The sequence below is a fragment of the Schistocerca cancellata genome, chromosome 3 (genome assembly GCF_023864275.1).
Source record: "Schistocerca cancellata isolate TAMUIC-IGC-003103 chromosome 3, iqSchCanc2.1, whole genome shotgun sequence".
Classification (NCBI taxonomy): domain Eukaryota; kingdom Metazoa; phylum Arthropoda; class Insecta; order Orthoptera; family Acrididae; genus Schistocerca; species Schistocerca cancellata.
In genome coordinates, this window is record NC_064628.1 from 394,993,591 (window position 1) to 395,011,223 (window position 17,633).

General features: G+C 39.6%; 1 protein-coding gene across 1 annotated transcript in view; it reads left to right on the forward strand.

Moving 5' to 3' along the window:
• LOC126176331 (uncharacterized) overlaps positions 1–17,633 on the forward strand; it is a 202,661-nt gene that overhangs the window by 134,858 nt on the left and 50,170 nt on the right. The window contains exons 20-21 of the mRNA XM_049923482.1: positions 5,566–5,676; positions 15,218–15,370. Of these exons, the coding sequence (XP_049779439.1) occupies positions 5,566–5,676; positions 15,218–15,370 (264 nt within the window). The remainder of the gene's footprint in view (positions 1–5,565; positions 5,677–15,217; positions 15,371–17,633) is intronic.

The window sequence follows — 17,633 nt, forward strand, 5'->3', positions numbered from 1 at the left end:
CTGTAAGCAGTCAGAATGTGAAATGTTTCCATTTTTTATGTCGGAATGCTGTTCATCACTTGGTGAAGCATATTGATTTCTATTGTGACATGACTGTTGGTGAAGGGTTAAGAAGGTTTGAAGTTTTCGGTATGGAGTAAGATAGCTATTGAGAAGAAAGACTGTGCACTGCTGGTAAAGTTGTTTTGTCAGAACAGCAGCAGTAGCAGTGCTACACTGTGGGAATATCACTGGCAGAAATAGCCCCATATCTATAAATGGGCTGAAGAATATGATAAGAAATTTGGAGAAACAATGAATTTGGAGAAACAATGAATTTGGTGGAGCAGCGGGGAGAGGGAGGCAGCTGATTTCTGTGGCAGTTGTTGATGAAATTGATGTAGCTATAGCCGAAGGTGCAGCACATGCTTGAATTCTGCAGCCAGTACTCGAGCAGTGTCATGGGAATTCTCTCTCCTCTGGTCAGTAGTTAAAAAGATTTTTCTGTGCATTCTACACCGTATCCCAAAAGATGCGTAAAGTACGCCAAATTAAGCTCCAAGATAGGCTACAATGCTGTAACTTTGCCCCTTGTTTTTTTGCAAATATGGAAATGGGTGATACGTGGCCGGAGGATATTCTTTGGACAGATGAGGCACATTTTACTCTATATGATGCCTTGAATATCCAAGACTGTCACATATGGGGTTCTGCTGTGCCACATGTTGTGCAGGGACATTCACTGCACCCAGCTTATGTGACTGTGTTGTGTGGTTTCACAAGATCATTCATTCTCGGTCTGTTTTTCTTCAAGGAGACAATACCTCATAGGCTTGTTACATGTACTGTGACATTTGCACATTATAAAGACCTCCTTGTGCAACATGTGATTCCAACTTTCCAAGAGTGCAGCTGTGTCCACGCCACTATTTTTGTGCAAAATGAGGAAACACCACATGTTCACTTGCCAGGTGAAAGATTTGCATCAAGAAACCTTTGGTAATGACCGCATCATCTCTAGGCAGTTTAAAGATGTGTGGCCTTCCATATCCCCCAACCTAAATCCATGTGACATCTGGTTGTGGTGATATATGAAAGATTGTGTCTATCAGGATATTAATGAACATACTTGTGATGAAATGTATACAGCCCGCACTGCAGGACTTGAAACGCCTTCAGTTTAATTACAACCACCCTGTACATAATACAATGATCCCATTAGTAAAGAAATAAAGGATGATGCGTGGGTGAGATTTGAATACACCATTGCTGTTGATCAACTGCATTTCAGCCAGTGTGCTAGCCCACTAAACTATTAAGACATTATTACTGACGGCAAGACCTGTACATAACCTCGAGTGCCTCTTCAAATTCATAATCCTAGTAGTTCTCTTGCATGCTCATAGTATATGTTGTTCATGCAAAGTGAAGAAGTTTTTCAGCACTCATGTGCAGCTATAAATAATGGTCAGTTTTCAGAATGATACTAGTCCCCTTGAGAAGTGATTGACTTGTGGTTAGTTGGCCACACAAAGATTTTAGCAGTGGCTAATTATCTTGCCCTGTCAAGAGTATATTTCAGAAAAGTAGGCTCACTGTACAAAAAACTTGTCACCCTTGGGAGACGTAATGCTAACACTGCCTCTAGCCTTTGATAACTGCCTCTGTTTGGGGAGTAGGAGTGTCTACAAGTTTCTTCAAGTAAACCATATTCAACTGAAGCCAGTCTCTGATCAAATCCCATAGAACTGCCACTGTTCACTACATTTCATCTGCTGTTCCAGATAGTCCCAGACATTTTCTCTGGGATTAAGATTGGACAATTTAGTGGAACTCTCGAGGTTCGATAAGATGCCAGAGAGTTTGTCAAATGGGGACCGCACATATGCCGCCTTGTGAATGTGGCTGTTGTGATATTGTAAGACAGGAGTGTCCACTGGATACTCAACACAAAGATGTAGCAGAAAGGGCAACATTCGCTCATTGAGAATGTCAAATAAATGTCGTGATTCATATTTGGGGTAACCCTAATTTGTAGGCCCACATCACAGTACAGAGAAACACTGAGGGTTACAGTTGCCTCATTGGCAGTCAGTGCACTTGACGCCTCATATAGAAGTTACGGACCTTTGAAGAAGATTGTCACTGACGAGGCTTGACACTCGCTTGACAATGTGGTCGTAACCTTGTGAAAATGAGATAGCTCCTTTCCGCCTTTGTTTGTGTGTCTTAATGTTGAACCTCCTTACTGTGTAAATTCAGTACAACAGACTGAGATGTACAAATTGACTGCTTCTCTGCATTACTTAGGCCTGTGGTGGTGGTGGCGTCACATGATCACCTGTTACCATTTCTACACCGTCTGCAGCATTCCAAAGTGACCAGTGTGCTCTCTTACGGGGATTAACCAAAATTTTGTTCCATCAGCTTGTAATATATTACGTCTGAACAGGCCTCGAAGGACTGGATCAATCGACCGCCGTGCCATCATCAGCCCGTAGGCATCACCAGCTGTGGATATGGAGGGGCACATGGTCAACACACTGCACTCCTTGCTGTTGTTAGATTAAATGAGACCATAGCCACTACTTCATCTATGTCTACATGGGTACTCTGCAAACCACATTTAACTGCGTGGCAGAGGGTTCATCGAACTGCCTTTACACTAATTCTTTATTATTCCACTTTCGAAAAGTGCACGCAAAAAACAAACATCCATATCTTGCCATGCGAGCTCTAATTTCCGTTAGTCTATTATGATGATCGTTTCTCCTTATGCAGGTCAGTGTCCATAAAATATTTTCGCATTCGGAAGAGAAAGTTGGTGCTTGAAATTTTGTGAGCAGATTTCACTGCAATGAAAAGTGTCTTTGTTTTGATGGTGTCCATTCCAAATTGTGTATCATACCTGTAACACTCTCTCCCCTCTTTTGTGATAATACAAAACATGCTTTTTGTACTTTCTCAATGTATTCTGTTATTCCTATCTGGTAAGAATCCTCCGCCACACACCGTCAGGTGGCTTGCGGAGTATGGATGTAGATGTAGATGTAGATGCAGATTGTGCAGCATTATTCCAAAAGAGGACGGACAGGTATAGTGAGGCAGTCTCTTTAGTAGATCTGTTAAATTTTCTAAATATTCTGCCAATAAAACACAGTTTTTGGTTTGCCTTCACTACAACATTTTCTGTGTTCTTTCCAATTGAAATTGTTTGTAGCATTTTGTTGAATTTGCGGACTTCAGATTAGACCAATTTATTGTGTAACAAAAGTTTAGTGGATTCTTTTTCACACTTGTGTGGATGATCTCACACTTTTCATTATTTATGGTCAACTGCCAATTGCTGTACCACTTAGATATCTTTTCTAAACCATTTTGCAATTTGTTTTGATCTTCTGATGAGTGTACTAGATGATAAACGAGAGCATCATTTGCTAACAACCTAATACACATGCTCGTATTGTCTCCCAAATCAATTGTATAGATAAGGAACAGTAAAGGGCCTATAACACTACTTTGGGGAACATCAGAAATCACTTCTGTTTTACTCGATGACTTTCCGCCAGTTGTTATGAACTGTAACCTCTCTGACAGGAAATCATGAATCCAGTCACATAACGGAGATGATATTCCATGAGTACGCAATTTTACTACAAACTTCTTGTGTGGTACAGTGGCAAAGGCCTTTTGGAAATCTAGAAATGCGGAATCAATTTAAAATCCATTGTCAATAACACTCAACACTTCGTGTGAGTAAAGAGCTAGTTGTGTTTAACACACAATATATGTTCCAGAATCCTGCTGCATATCAACATTAATGATATGACCCTGTAATTTAGTAGAGTAGTCTTACTACCCTTCTTGAATATTGGTGTGGCCTGTGCAACATTCCAGTCCTTGGGTACAGATCTTTCATTGAGCGAATGGTTGTATATGATTCTTAAATATGGAGCTATTGCATCAGCATATTCTGAAAGGAACCTAATTGGTGTACAGTGTGGACTGGAAGACATGCTTTTTGTAAGTGATTTACGATGCTTTGCTACTCTAAGTATATCTACTTCTGTTATTTGTGTTGGCAGCTGTTCTCAATTGAGTTCTGGAATGTTTGCTTTTCTTTGGTGGAGGAATTTCTCAATCATCTAGCTCCTCTGTATGCCTCAAGAGGGCTGAGTACACCCCACTTGCCGAGAGTGCTCAGCAGACCAAGATGGTCACCTGTCAGAGTGCTAGCTGAGCTCAACAGTGCTAACTTCTGTGATGTGACAGCAAGTCTGTTGCAAATGGGGAGCTTGTAATGTATCTTCAATCTGTGTGTGCCTTGCATAGCTTCCCAAGTTGCATTGATGAGTCATATTGCTGCCAAATTAATTCTGCATCAACTAAGTTTCTTATTTTGAGAATCACCAATATGACTGATGTACCTCTTCAACATGTCATTGAAGTGGGGCAACCATTACTATGCTGTACCGTGCATTGATAATGTATGTAGCAGTCCCGTACAATAAAAAAGTACATAAGTGACCGGGGACAAACATGAGTGCACTGGTGCATCATGTTTATTATTTCAGCTGTCATACAGAATAGGAAATGGCTGCAAAAAACATCGAATTGACAGTTGTGATAAGGACTTCACATAAGAAATTGTGAACAGTTGTTATTTTAGTGTGAATAACTGCTCTTGAAATCAATTAACTGTTTCCATATGTTGCACTGACTTTGTTTTGTTTTTCAGTGTCTCAGTTATGATTTCAAATTACTCTGAAACTGTGGAGCCCCTTTAATTAAAATTGTTCTGAACTGTAATGGGAGTAATCAAATTCACCCTTAACATTTGCATTCATTGGAAAACTGGCACTCTTCTAGTACATAACCATGGATTTCTTTACATTACTTTCAGTGTGTTCCAATAAATGTCCCAATAAAACATTTAGAATAGGGTATATAAGCAGTGCACTTGAAGCTGACTTCTGCAAGACAGTTGGAAAAGTTTGAGTCTGAACATAATGTTCACTGTAGCTTGCTTACAATTGATTTGGAAGAATTCGATTCTGACACGTAACAGGTGTGTGTCCTTATCCTACCATGCTGAGCAAAAGTAGAGCTGTATACCTGTTTTTGCAAAATGTTTCCAGCTAAACTGATCTTCATAATATTACATACAAACAGAATGACTGGAAGGTATTTGTCCATAAGAAGGCAAAAATTCCGTTACTGCTGATGTACAAGCACATTTAAAAGCTTTTGGAGCTATTTGATCTTTTCTTGAGGATGAGAGAGAGAGAGAGAGAGAGAGAGAGAGAGAGAGAGAGAGGAGGGGGGGCGGGGTATTAGAAAGAAGGGGGAGGTCACTCTATCCCAAGGATGAGAGTGGTCCACCTGTTGTGAGTACAAGAGAAAGCAGTTTCTGTTTCCTTTAGTCCTCTCGTCCAGGGCTCTGAATAACCTCCCCCACCCCCCTCCCCCCCTTTGATAAAGGAACTAGTTCTTACGAAAGATAGATATAGAAAAAAACCCTTTTTCATTCATAAAAAAAATTCAGACTGGCAGAGATCATGAGTCGTCTTACTGCAAATGTTGCAGGCACCTCCTGTGAAGCCACTGTTGCAGCAGTTAGAAGCAGAGCTGTCAGATACCGAGATATCTGATATCAGCCCTGAGGATGGGGATAAGACAGCTACTGTCGAGAGAAAGGTTTGTCTACCATCCGCAAACTTTCTGTTCACTTTTCTTGTACCAAGTTTTCTGACTTTTTAAGAATGTAATGCACTATCCCAATAAAATTACGAAGCTATTAATTATTGTTTGATTTGGCAAGATAATTTCTCTGACAATGCAAATCTCACATTAACTTCTAACAACATCCCCTTTCTTCTTTCCTAAATTTAAACAGTGTTAGTGGTTTATTTAATTTTAATTTAGAATTTTTGTAAAATTCACTATCATGGAAGGATGACTAAAATTTTATGACATCAGTTTATTGTAATGTGCATATCAGTAAGTCATGTCTACTTCTTTCCAAAGTTTTCTCCCTCACATTTAACATGTGATCTAGTTGTAAAGAAAACAACAAACTTTTTGCAGATATCGTCATAGTTTTCAGAATGAATATATCACTGTACAGATTAGAGTACACTTATATTGTAACTTCCTAACATCTTAAAATCACAATTCAAACTGAGAAGTTTCATAGTGTTAATGTGTCGGAGAACCTCATTAGTGATTTAAACTTCTGTTTTGAAACAATCCCCGATGCTGTGAAAAAGTTGTTCTGCACAGTATGCATTCTCAGTTGTTCAAAAGAGGTTCTGAAGTGTTTGTACCTGAGGTACAAGCAGATTAAGTTCTCATAATTCTCAAAATGTGGAACACTTTTTAGTCATCCTTGTGTGATACTGCAGTTTAAAGTTGTTGACACATCTGTTCCACATGCAACTTTTAGAGAAATATCAATTTGAAGAAAATATTGTTTTTAAATTGTTCTAAAAATCTAATAATGCATCATTTTAAGCACTTATCAAAACACTTTGCACTGAAAATTTATAATCTGTACAGGCACCATCAGAACTTAATGACTATCTTTTGTAAGCTCGCTTCTTTCACCAATTTCGATATGACTGCAGCCTTGTGAGGATCTCAAATGCAGTGTAGACTTCATGAAATTAACGTGTGAAAATTTAATCACTTGAGCATGCTCATTTAATTGTATTTGGCTTGTGGTAATATCTAGATCAGATGATGCATTAGGTGGCCAGTCGAAGCACTTCAGCAATTCTTTCTTCCTGCTATTTTACTGAACAATATAGACAAAGTTTCAGTGGTTAACACTAGAACATAGGCCTGTATGTTGACCGAGCACTCGGCACCATTCTTCTTGTACAGCTATCCTCAACTTCTGTAGAGAACCTCAATAGCAGCTAGTATAGAAATAGGATTTTAGTCTCTTAACTTTACAAATGAACGGACAACAGCATGCATACAAATATTCACAATGGTTTTGTTGTAAAATTTTGAAAGAGAGTAACTCTTTCAAAAATGGTATAGTTTTGAATTGCAAAAATTGTAGAGTTTATTTTATCAAATTTTCTTGAATAGAGAAATAAAGCTGGAAAAGCACACATCACATGTCTGATATCAACAAAGAAACAGCAGATGTTCAAAATTAACCATTGTGACTGCATAATTGTTGTTTTATTGAATTAATTTCTGGTGATGGTATAATAGCTAAATCAAGTGCAGCTTTTTCTAATTTGCGTTCTCACGAACTGACTAGTAATGTACATCTTGGTACACAGCTTACTGTATAATACAATCTAATGCCTTAGGTCTAGTTCCAGCTGTTGGATTGGGTGTTTAGGGCACTACTACTGCAGAGATGTAGCTACTTAAGTGATTATAATGCACTGTGTTTGCAAAATTAGTGCAGAGCTCAAATGTGGGGAGGGTTATCCATAAAACTATTTTGATACAATGATTTCTGATTATAAGTGTCTCACAGTGGTCCACATGACGATGATGATGATGATGATGATGATGATGATGATGATCATTATCATGATGTAATTTCAGCTCTGACTTCTTAGAACACTATAACCTTTCAGAACTGTATATGCATTCAGTAATAATGTCTAGCACACATTATGGTCATCACATCTTGACTGAATTAAACAGGCATGTAGAAAAGTAGTTCCTTGTGAGGCAGTTATTATTCATGTTGAATGACTGTAAGTATTCTTTCCATGGTCAGGATCATAGAGATATCATTGTATCATAAGTAGGAGTGGGGGTTTAGCCGTGAACAAACATTTTTCAGTTATGTTCAAGAGAAAATTCACACCCTTGCCTTATTATCCAGATCTACATTTTCAAACAGTGGAAACTCTGGGTTGAAATATCAGCACTATTAGGAGAAGGCTAGATTGCTACTCACCATAAAAGTGACCTGTTGACTTGCAGACAGGCACAATGAAAAGACTGTTACACATTAAAAAGGTTAGGATGGAAAAGGAGAGGAGCTGTTAAAGGAAAAGGACAGGTGGGCACCTTGGCAGAGGATGGCACGCAAAAGAGGATGCTGGAATGTGGAAAGGGGTGAGGTGATAGGACAAGGGGGTGGAAAATGTAGAGTGGTCAGTGTGGGCTCAATAGGCCATTGAAACTGAGCATGTTGTGCCACAGAGTGGTCCACTTCGCTCTTGGCCACAGTTTGGAGGTGGCCATTCATCCTGGTAGACAGCTGCGTGGTAGTCATTGTAATATAAAAAGCTGTGCAATGGTTGTGTGGAGCTGGTAAATGACATGATATGCCTTGCCGTCAAAGGTGACCTGCCCTTTGATGGGGTAAGATAAGCCTGTGCCAGAATGGGAATAGGAATTGATGGGTGGATGAATTGGACAGATCTTGGACCTGGATCTTTCACAGGGAAGGGGCTGGGATTTGGAGTGGCATAGAGATGGAGTAGGATGTTGTGGAGCATGGGTGGTTAACAGGCCAGCACTTCAGAAACAGTGGGAAGTTTCTCAGGTAGGATGTCCCTCATTTCAGGGTACGATGATAGGTAATCAAAGCCCTGATGAAGGATGTGGTTCAGTTATTCCAGTTTGCAGCAATATGTTGAGGTGGGCTTTCTTGTGTGAATGTGTGTTTTCTTTGTTGAAGAAGGCTCTGCCCAAAAGCTTTTTATTGTGTAACAGTCTTTTCATTGTACCTGTCTGCAAGAGAATGAGTCATCTTTACGGTGAGTAGAGATTTAAGTTTTCCACTGTTTTCAGCAATTTCATTGCTCACTCTTTCTTCCTTTCACAGGCAAGTAACCTAGTGCACAATTTTTAATGAATCCATTGGCAATGATGCATTAGTCCCATTACAAAAAAAGTTCCAAATATTTATGACTGTATAAGGCTATGATTTTTGGGCAAAAAAAGTCCAAACATCAGATACTTATCACAGACATTATTCTGTTCATGTAGACAATCCAATAAGTCAACCCACTGTGTTGCAACTTAGCGCTGTTCAGTTTCTAAAATGAAAGAACTCTAAATGTGACGAAGTGTGAAACGACCAGCCATTTGTTTTTACTGATGAGCAGATGGGGAAAGTGGATGATTTACAGGCACCTGTCAGTCCCTATTGCCAGAACAATTTCTCATTGTTTTGGCTAATTTCACTTACTTGTTCATCAGTTTCATGGCCAACCTCATTACACAAGACTAATTTGTTTTAATTTGTGAGCATACAGCTTTATACAAGGTGGATCTGAAAAGCTTGATGAATGGTCTCAGAAAAGAAAGGAAACAGGAGTTAGAAACAAAATACTTTTACTGGCCCTCAAAGTAATTGCCATCACCTGCAACACACTTTTGACATGGGTTGTAAATATGTTGGAAATGGTCAGAAAACACATCTTGTGGAATCACTTGAAAAAGCAGGGTCACATGCTGGGTATCTGTATCATCACAGGAGATGAGACGTGGTGCTACCGGTACACTCTGGAATCAGAGTGACAATCAGTGGCATGGTATCCATCATCTTCCCCACCTTCCTCGATTAGAAGTTCATTGTGGATTGACTCCTCGCTGTCAAAAAAGGCTATCAAAAGTGTCTTAATCTTGGATTTTGTGAGCCAACTGTTTGAGGGAAGTGGGGAAGATGAACACCATACCAGTTCTAAGTTCTAGGGGACTGATGACCTCAGAAGTTAAGTCCCATAGTGCTCAGAGCCATTTGAACCATTTGAACACCATACTGTTTACTGTCACTTGGTCCCTTGATTGTATAGGTAGAACCAGGTCTCATCTCTTGTAACAATACAGATATATAACAACTGACCACAGTGCTGTGATCGCTTCCACAAGAAGCATTTGCTGTCAGTTTCTGACAGCTTTACTGCTGGTCAGAAGTGTGTTGTAGCTAATGGTGATTACTTTTAACGCCAGTAAAAGTATTTTGTTAGTAACTTTTGTTCCCTTTCTTTTCTGAGACTTAACGTTTCAGGTGCACCTTGTAATTTGTGAACATGGAACGTCACTGGTAGACAGTATGATCATGTGACATTCTCTTCATGTACTGCATGTAAGTTGTGATGGATACCAAACATTTGAGGTTCTTTTAACAAAATAAGTATCATCAGAACTGACTTCCTAACTGGTAGTCTCGTCAATTGCAAAACATGCTTTGGATGAGTACTGTAGAGAGAGAACAGCTTACACAACCTTTCCCTTGCAGAGATGGACGGACCGAGCGAGGTGGCGCAGTGGTTAGACACTGAACTCGCATTCGGGAGGACGACGGTTCAATCCCGCGTCCGGCCATCCTGATTTAGGTTTTCCGTGATTTTCCTAAATCACTCCAGGCAAATGCCGGGATGGTTCCTCTCAAAGGGCACGGCCGACTTCCTTCCCCATCCTTCCCTAATCCGATGAGACCGATGACGTCGCTGTCTGGTCTCCTTCCCCAAACAACCCAAACCCCAGAGATGGACGTGTACTGACAAGGGGAAGGCCTCAGACACAGCCAGACAATTTGGCTTAAGTTTGACAGATCACTTGTGTGCAACCAAAAATGAAAAACTTATGACATTTTGACTCAGTAGCCCCCACTCCTTTTCCCTCGTTTTTGAGAAAATCGCTCCTAAAGTTCATGACATGCAATCAACTCAAAATTGACAGGATCAATAAATAAGAGAAAATTCAGTGTTTTTCATTTATATGGGAGCCACATATGGATATTTTCCCATAAATCGAGGAAAGAAAGTTATTTGACTGTCACTTATGTTCCTATAAGGTAAACACTGTTCAATGAAAGTGCTACTGATGTAGCAATTGAGGCTTCTGGCTGTAGAGTAGAGAATCTTTGTTCAATTGCCAGAGGCCTTCAGCAGCTTTTTTTTCCCATTTGCAACTCTTTACTGATCGAAATTGCTTGCAATAGGAGGGCTAATAAAGAATTTTCTATTTCTTTCTTTCTTTTTGGTTGTGCCTTATGACAAGTCAACTCTTCTGCTTTTTGTTAAGTAAATCAGTGAGGAATAATAATAAATTGTACAAATAAATTTTTCAAAAGGCTTGGTTTAGTAAAGCACTAAAACTTTAATCCTAGAAACTTTACATTGGCTCTTTCAATCACGCTGTTAAAATTCATCTGTTTCCTTTTGAACAACCAGATGGGTGGTATCGTCATGAATATGTTCAAAGCAAATTTACTCATGGCACCAAGAATGTCTAATGAATGGAATCTTGTCTAAATTACATAGTTCCTTCTAAATATTTGGTGGAAAACAGACTTTGTTTAAATTTATTTATTTATTTTTGCAGTTAATTTTGATGGTTATCAAGCATACCATAACACTGTCTGAAAGATCCGTGCTGAAAAATAGTCGTCAATTATGCTTGAATTGTTACTGCATCCAGATTATTGTGCAATTCCCAATGGGTTTCCAGAAGCAATCTGCAATTCTGAAACCTCAAAACGAAATTGTTAACTCTGCAAAAGAAATAAGTATTGCATAGCTGGCACATAGGTGTGCACTTTGCCAGTATTGCTTCTACTGTGCAAGTTGGTTGAGCCTTATCATCTATAAACATGTTAACATAGTTAATGGTTATTGATTTGTCCACCTCAGGAATCCAGTGTTGAACAAAAGATGTTATCAGCAACGTGTGGTTTTCAAATGTTTGTAACTTTATCAAACCAGATGAGGGAATGAATGACTTAAATATTGTCTGCCACAACATGTGCGCAGGGATGTAAAATGATGCTACACATAATTTACGTTTGAAAGATCCACAACCAAGTAATGTTAAAAATTGTTATAGTCTTCCTTCTTTTTTTAACCTTGAGATTTTCGCTCTGTGAGAAAACGTTTTCATGGAAGTACCTTTGCAATATGGCAGTGAAGTAAAACTGTTGTTTCACCAGTGGCCTTAAGACTTAAGATAGCCCAGTGTGTCTCTGTCATAGACATAAGTACAGATATTTTGGTTGCACGTCTTGGTCATGACCCCCCCCCCCCCCTTTTGAGAATACATGCATCATTATCGTTGTCATTGTCAGACACTCGTTTTGCGTTTGTGGAGATTATTTTTAACCATCAGATCTTCAGTTACATTTAAATTTCTGGCCAGTGTGCTTGGGTACTGTTCATATCTCCCAGAAATTCAACTTGAGATGAAATTTAATGTTGGCATACTCAGAAAGGTGGAAGTTGTCAGAATTACATCACAGGTATGCTGCTGCTTCTCACCATCTGTTGTCATTTAAATTCTTATCTAGCAGCTACATAAATTCTTATCCACTAGTGTAAAGGTGTCACAGGCATCTGTCTCCACAGAATTCTTTGTCAATGTCTGTAACTGCATGAAAACAATATTGCTTTTATTTATAGACTGACTCCCACATGCTTTGATGTTCAAAAGCATCCTAGCTTCTTTGAAACTGATATAATTCAGGAACATAAACAACATTCCTAATGTGGTGGAGGATATTCTTATGGAACTGCAGACTCTTATAGTTTGTCAGAACATGAAATATATGGTAATGAGGTCATTCTGCAAAAGTTACATAGTAAACGAGATTATGATTGATAATTTAAAAAGAAAACTTATGAGTGGAATCAACAAAACGCAAAAAGTTCATTCACTTGATGTATTCAACTTATATTGGAATGCAGATATATCTAATAGATTTTTTAGTGTTCTTATTAATGTGTTTAACACCAGTGCAGACTCAGTTTTTGATGGCTATAATAAACAAACAGTAGAATGAGGAAAGATAATAACTCACCATATAGTGTAGACATTTAGAAGTGAGTCCTTCCTGGAGTGATCTCTTTGGTTTCATTGGTGGAAGTGTGTCTCCCTTCTGCCCCCAGCTTTCATTTGGTGACAGAATAGTCACATTATGTCACTATAGTAGGAGCATTGCCCTGGTTTGACAGTTAAACTGGACTGCAGTTCTCCATAGCTCTGTCGTAAGACATTCCTTTAGGAATTTCTAACGTTCAAATATGCTGGTTATTTATCAGTAAAGACTTAAGTCTGTACTTCACAAACCATTGTGGAGTGCATGCAGAGGCTACTTTTCTTTGTAACACTTATTAGGACTTCTTCCTGTTCCATTCACACATGCAGTGTGGGAAGAAAGACTGTTTAAATGCTACCGCGTGTGCTGTACTTAGCCATTTTGTGCAACATCACTAAGAAAAGTGTGCCCTGCGTGTTTTTTGTTCACCTAATTAGCCATGATAACAAGCTCAGTTGCACAGTTTTGCATTTGAAATGAATGCCATAAGCAATGAAACATCTGCCAATGAAGAGTTCTATGTTAAAACTGTGCACAGGTGATCATTCACAATTTTTGGTCTGGCTTCTATGACATTTTCCAAAAACAAATTTTCTGATAAATATTGTGCTTCGTGGCTTCCTTTTCAATCCAAATATAATATTAACAAGTGGAATGAGAGACGAATTTTCTAAGATTTAAGAAAGGTGCACTGATGTTCATTACATACTGCAGCCACAAGTAGCTCAGTGAATGATCAGTGTTTATTAAATTAATTGTGAAATTAATTGTGGGTGACAACACCCCTTTTTAAAGTAGCCTCAGTTATAATTTTCATTTTCATCTGGCCTTTCTTTATAAGTTATGTAATTGTACCTGAGAAGGAAAGCTGCCACTCACCATATAGCGGAGATTCTGAGTCACGATAGGCACAATAAAAAGATTCACACAATTAAAGCTTTCGGCCATTAAGGCCTTTGTCAACAGTACACACACACACACACACACACACACACACACACACACACACACACACCTACCTGCAGTCTCAGAGAGCTCAGACCAGACTGCGAACAGCAGCACCAGAGCATGATGGGGAGTGGCGACTGGGTCGGGGTAAGGAGGAGGCTGGGACAGGGAAGGGGAGGGATAGTATGGTGGGAGTGGTGGACAGTCAGGTGTTGCAGTTTAGACGGAGGGCAGGAGAGAAGATGCGGAGGGAGGTAGGCGTAAGTAACGGAAAGGAGAGAAATAAAAGAAATTAAGACGGGATGTGGTGGTGAAATGACGGCTGTGTAGTGCTGAAATGGGAACAGGGAGGCGGCTGGATGGGTGAGGACAGTGACTAATGAAGGTTAAGGCCAAGAGGGTTATGGGAATGTAGGATGTATTGCAGGGAAAGTTACTACCTGCGCGCAATTCAGAAAAGCTGGTGTTGGTGGGAAGGACCCCCTCCGCATCTTCTCTCCTGCTCTCCGTCTAAACTGCAACACTTGAGTGTCTGTCACTCCCACCATACTATCCCCCCTCCTCCTCCTTACACACACCCAGTCGCCACTCCCATCATGCACTGGTGCTGCTGTTCACAGTCTGGTCTCAGCTTTCTGAGACTGCGTGGGTGTGGGTGTGTGTGCATGTCCGCGCGGTGCGTGTGTGTGTGTGTGTGCGCGCGCGTGTGTGTGTGTGTGTGTGTGTGTGTGTGTGTGTGTGTGTGTGTGTGTGTGTGTGTGTGTGTGTGTGCGTGTGCGCGTGGTGTGTGTGGTGTGTGTGCGTGTGTGTGTGGTGTGTGTGCGTGTGCGCGCGGTGTGTGTGGTGTGTGTGTGTGTGTCTACTGCTGACAAAGGCCTTAATGTGCGAAAGCTTTAATTGTATGAATCTTTTTATTGTGCCTATCGCGACTCGGCATCTCCACCATATGGTGAGTGGCAACTTTCCTTCTCTGGTATTGTTACATTCCATCCTGGATTTTCCATTGTTGAAGTTATGTAATTTGTAGACGTTTTCTTGAAATGTGGTTTCATTGGAAGTAATGGCTGAAAATAGTGAACTGTAATTAAAGTGTGCAGGCACATTTAACGTGATGCCATTTAAGAGCAGTAAGAATGACCAAACATAAATTTCATTCATTGATTATGTACAGGAAAGCAAAAGTACTAACACTCTTCTGTAGTTTACAGTTACTGGTTTGGTCTCTCTCTCTCTCTCTCTCTCTCTCTCTCTCTCTCTCTCTCTCTCTCCCCCCTCCCCCTCCATCCCCCCTCCCCCTCTCTCCCCCCCTCCCCCTCTCTCCCCCCCTCCCCCTCCATCCCCCCTCCCGCTCCATCCCCCCTCCCCCTCTCTCCCCTATAGCATGCACATACATATAAAATCACCCATATTACACAAAATGTCTTGTTGCTCTGCACCCACTAAAATCTATACCTGAGGCCTTCGTTGAGCATGGAAGTGAATCTGCAGATGCCTGTGAAGGAGGAACTGGACCGCGCAGTCCCACCGCACGAGCTGTTGGATGTATCAGTGGTGAAATCCAAAGCAGAGCTGGCAGCACGCGGTGGCCTCGCAGGGCGACAGTTGCCCTCGGGCAAGAAGGCTCTCAGCTCGAGTGGCTCGGTGAGTTAGGTGAAACGCCAGTACACAGTAAGACGCTGTTATTTACAGCCAAAATTGACCTTGAGAATGTTGAGCAAATTGAGCTTACAATGGTGATTGTCACTATATACCTGAATTATGGAAGCAATTCCATTAATTTGTTGGTGGCAAACTAAAATTTATGACTAGTTTCTCCACTAGCAAGCAAGAAATGGGTTAACCAGTACTGTTCTATGCAGGAAGAGGCATTCTGTAACAGCCTTTTACTGTGTCACTGTACTGTCTATAAAGGCAACTTTTATTTGCAAATTTGTGATTGATGCAACATGAGCAATCAGACTTGCAGTATTGATCACCACTTCTCATAGAATCAAAGATATAAGTACATAACAATCATTAGAGTGGAGGCGATGGGAAGTAAAACAATGGAATTAAGAGTATGGTCATTAACTGCAATAAGAGCAGTTTTCTGCTGCAGCTCGGTAAATCTCTTGGGTAATCACTATTGCTATTAAGGGCGTATTGAGCAGAAAATTAAAAATAGTCTGTCACTTAAACAACTTATTTCAAGAGCATTAATAATAATATCTTTGCATTTTTTCAGATTGTAATATGACATAATCCACATTCTTAAGTAAAATGAGAGAATGTGTAGTATTAGGAATGAATTCTCTGTGTATGTTTTGCAGGAACTTAATCATTAAAACATCTAGTACATTATACCTTCATGCCAAATGCTGGTTGTCCCTTCATTAGTTTGTACATAAGTTTCATCTGATCTATAAGTGCTTCTGTGTTTTCTGTCTCATCTTACTATACTTCTCACTGAATTTGTGGTTTTGTGTGGCCAGTGCCTTACAGATTTATACATAGTTTTTCTAGTTTGTCTGAAAGTTTGTGATATTGTTCTTACTAGAATTACTGTGGTTGTTTTTAAAGTAGATTACTGATCATTTGTGTCCACACTACCCGGAGTCACAACAACATTCTTCACTCACCCTTTATTATGCTGACCAGCACAGCTCTGAATCTACTATGGTAATTCAGTTAGCTTTGATGTGTTGCTCAAGCATTAGTTTGAATCAGAAGGGCACCCATGACAGTTGGAAATTGGCCTTCATATCCAAAATTCAGCATCATTTTTCTCTTTAGTGAACCTGTGGCATAGTATTTCATATAATTAAAGGCACATGAAAAGCCCTGTGGAATCTTTGGAATACTTCTGATGAAATTAAACAATCAGAGCATTTTGATCAAAAAGTCCCAGGCTTTGCAGAGAACTTTTTCTAGCGACACCAGCAGTACTGATCTAGTAAATTATTGAGGCACTTCCGGACAAGTGTACTTCAGACAGAGTAGTTGTTAACTGATATGAAAATATTTTAAAGCAATTTATTTACCAATAAAGAATTGCAAGATTCTCATACCCAAAGCTTAATACTGAGTGTGGGACTGACTTTGTGTTCTTTCACTCTGTCAACAGTTTTGTTCCTGTGGAAAATATTTAACCAAATCTTGGGGACCTTTCCTTACAGAATCGTAGCTGTCAGTCACCAAAAGCAGATGGTGGCATAGCTATTATGTTAAGCTCATGTTTTACTTTAGATGAGAGTCTGGGTTAACAAGAATGTAACTCAGCTACAAGTGTTTACACAGATTGGAGTTTTGACTCGGTTAAGGTTGGGTATCCCAGTAGAAGGGTAATTACAAAATGGAGTTCCAGAAAGATCCTCCAAAGATACAATTTTTATTGCATGCAAGATATGTTGTAAGGTTGTTCAGTGTTAAAATAAAATGACAAATTGTTAAGAACGCTGCTATGAAAGGAAGCTTTATTTGTTGTCCGTCTGTATGCAGCATGTACACTAGAGTGTAAAATTTTAGTTGTTATTTATTATTTTTTTTGTATTGTAATACTAAGAAGGCATGAGGCATTACAAGCAAATTTTATACTTCCTGCCATTTTGCTGTGTTGCATGTGCTATTGTGTTGTAAGTACTTGTTGAAGCCTTTCAATTTATTTGGTCTAAGGTCTTTCATGTGTTTATGTTTAGTGTGACACAGATTTGTGTCTTGCACATAGTGAATATTTCTCTAAAAAGCTGACATTTGTTTGTCTGTTATTTCACTCCCTCACCATGTGCAGTTGTAACAAACTTTGCCTTCTAATTTGCTGAATAAAAACTAGAAAGTTAGTACAGGAAAAAGAGGAAAGATTTCACACATATATTCCTTTAATACTGTTTATTAATTTGGAAATTTTGCAGAAAGGCAGTGTTACAAT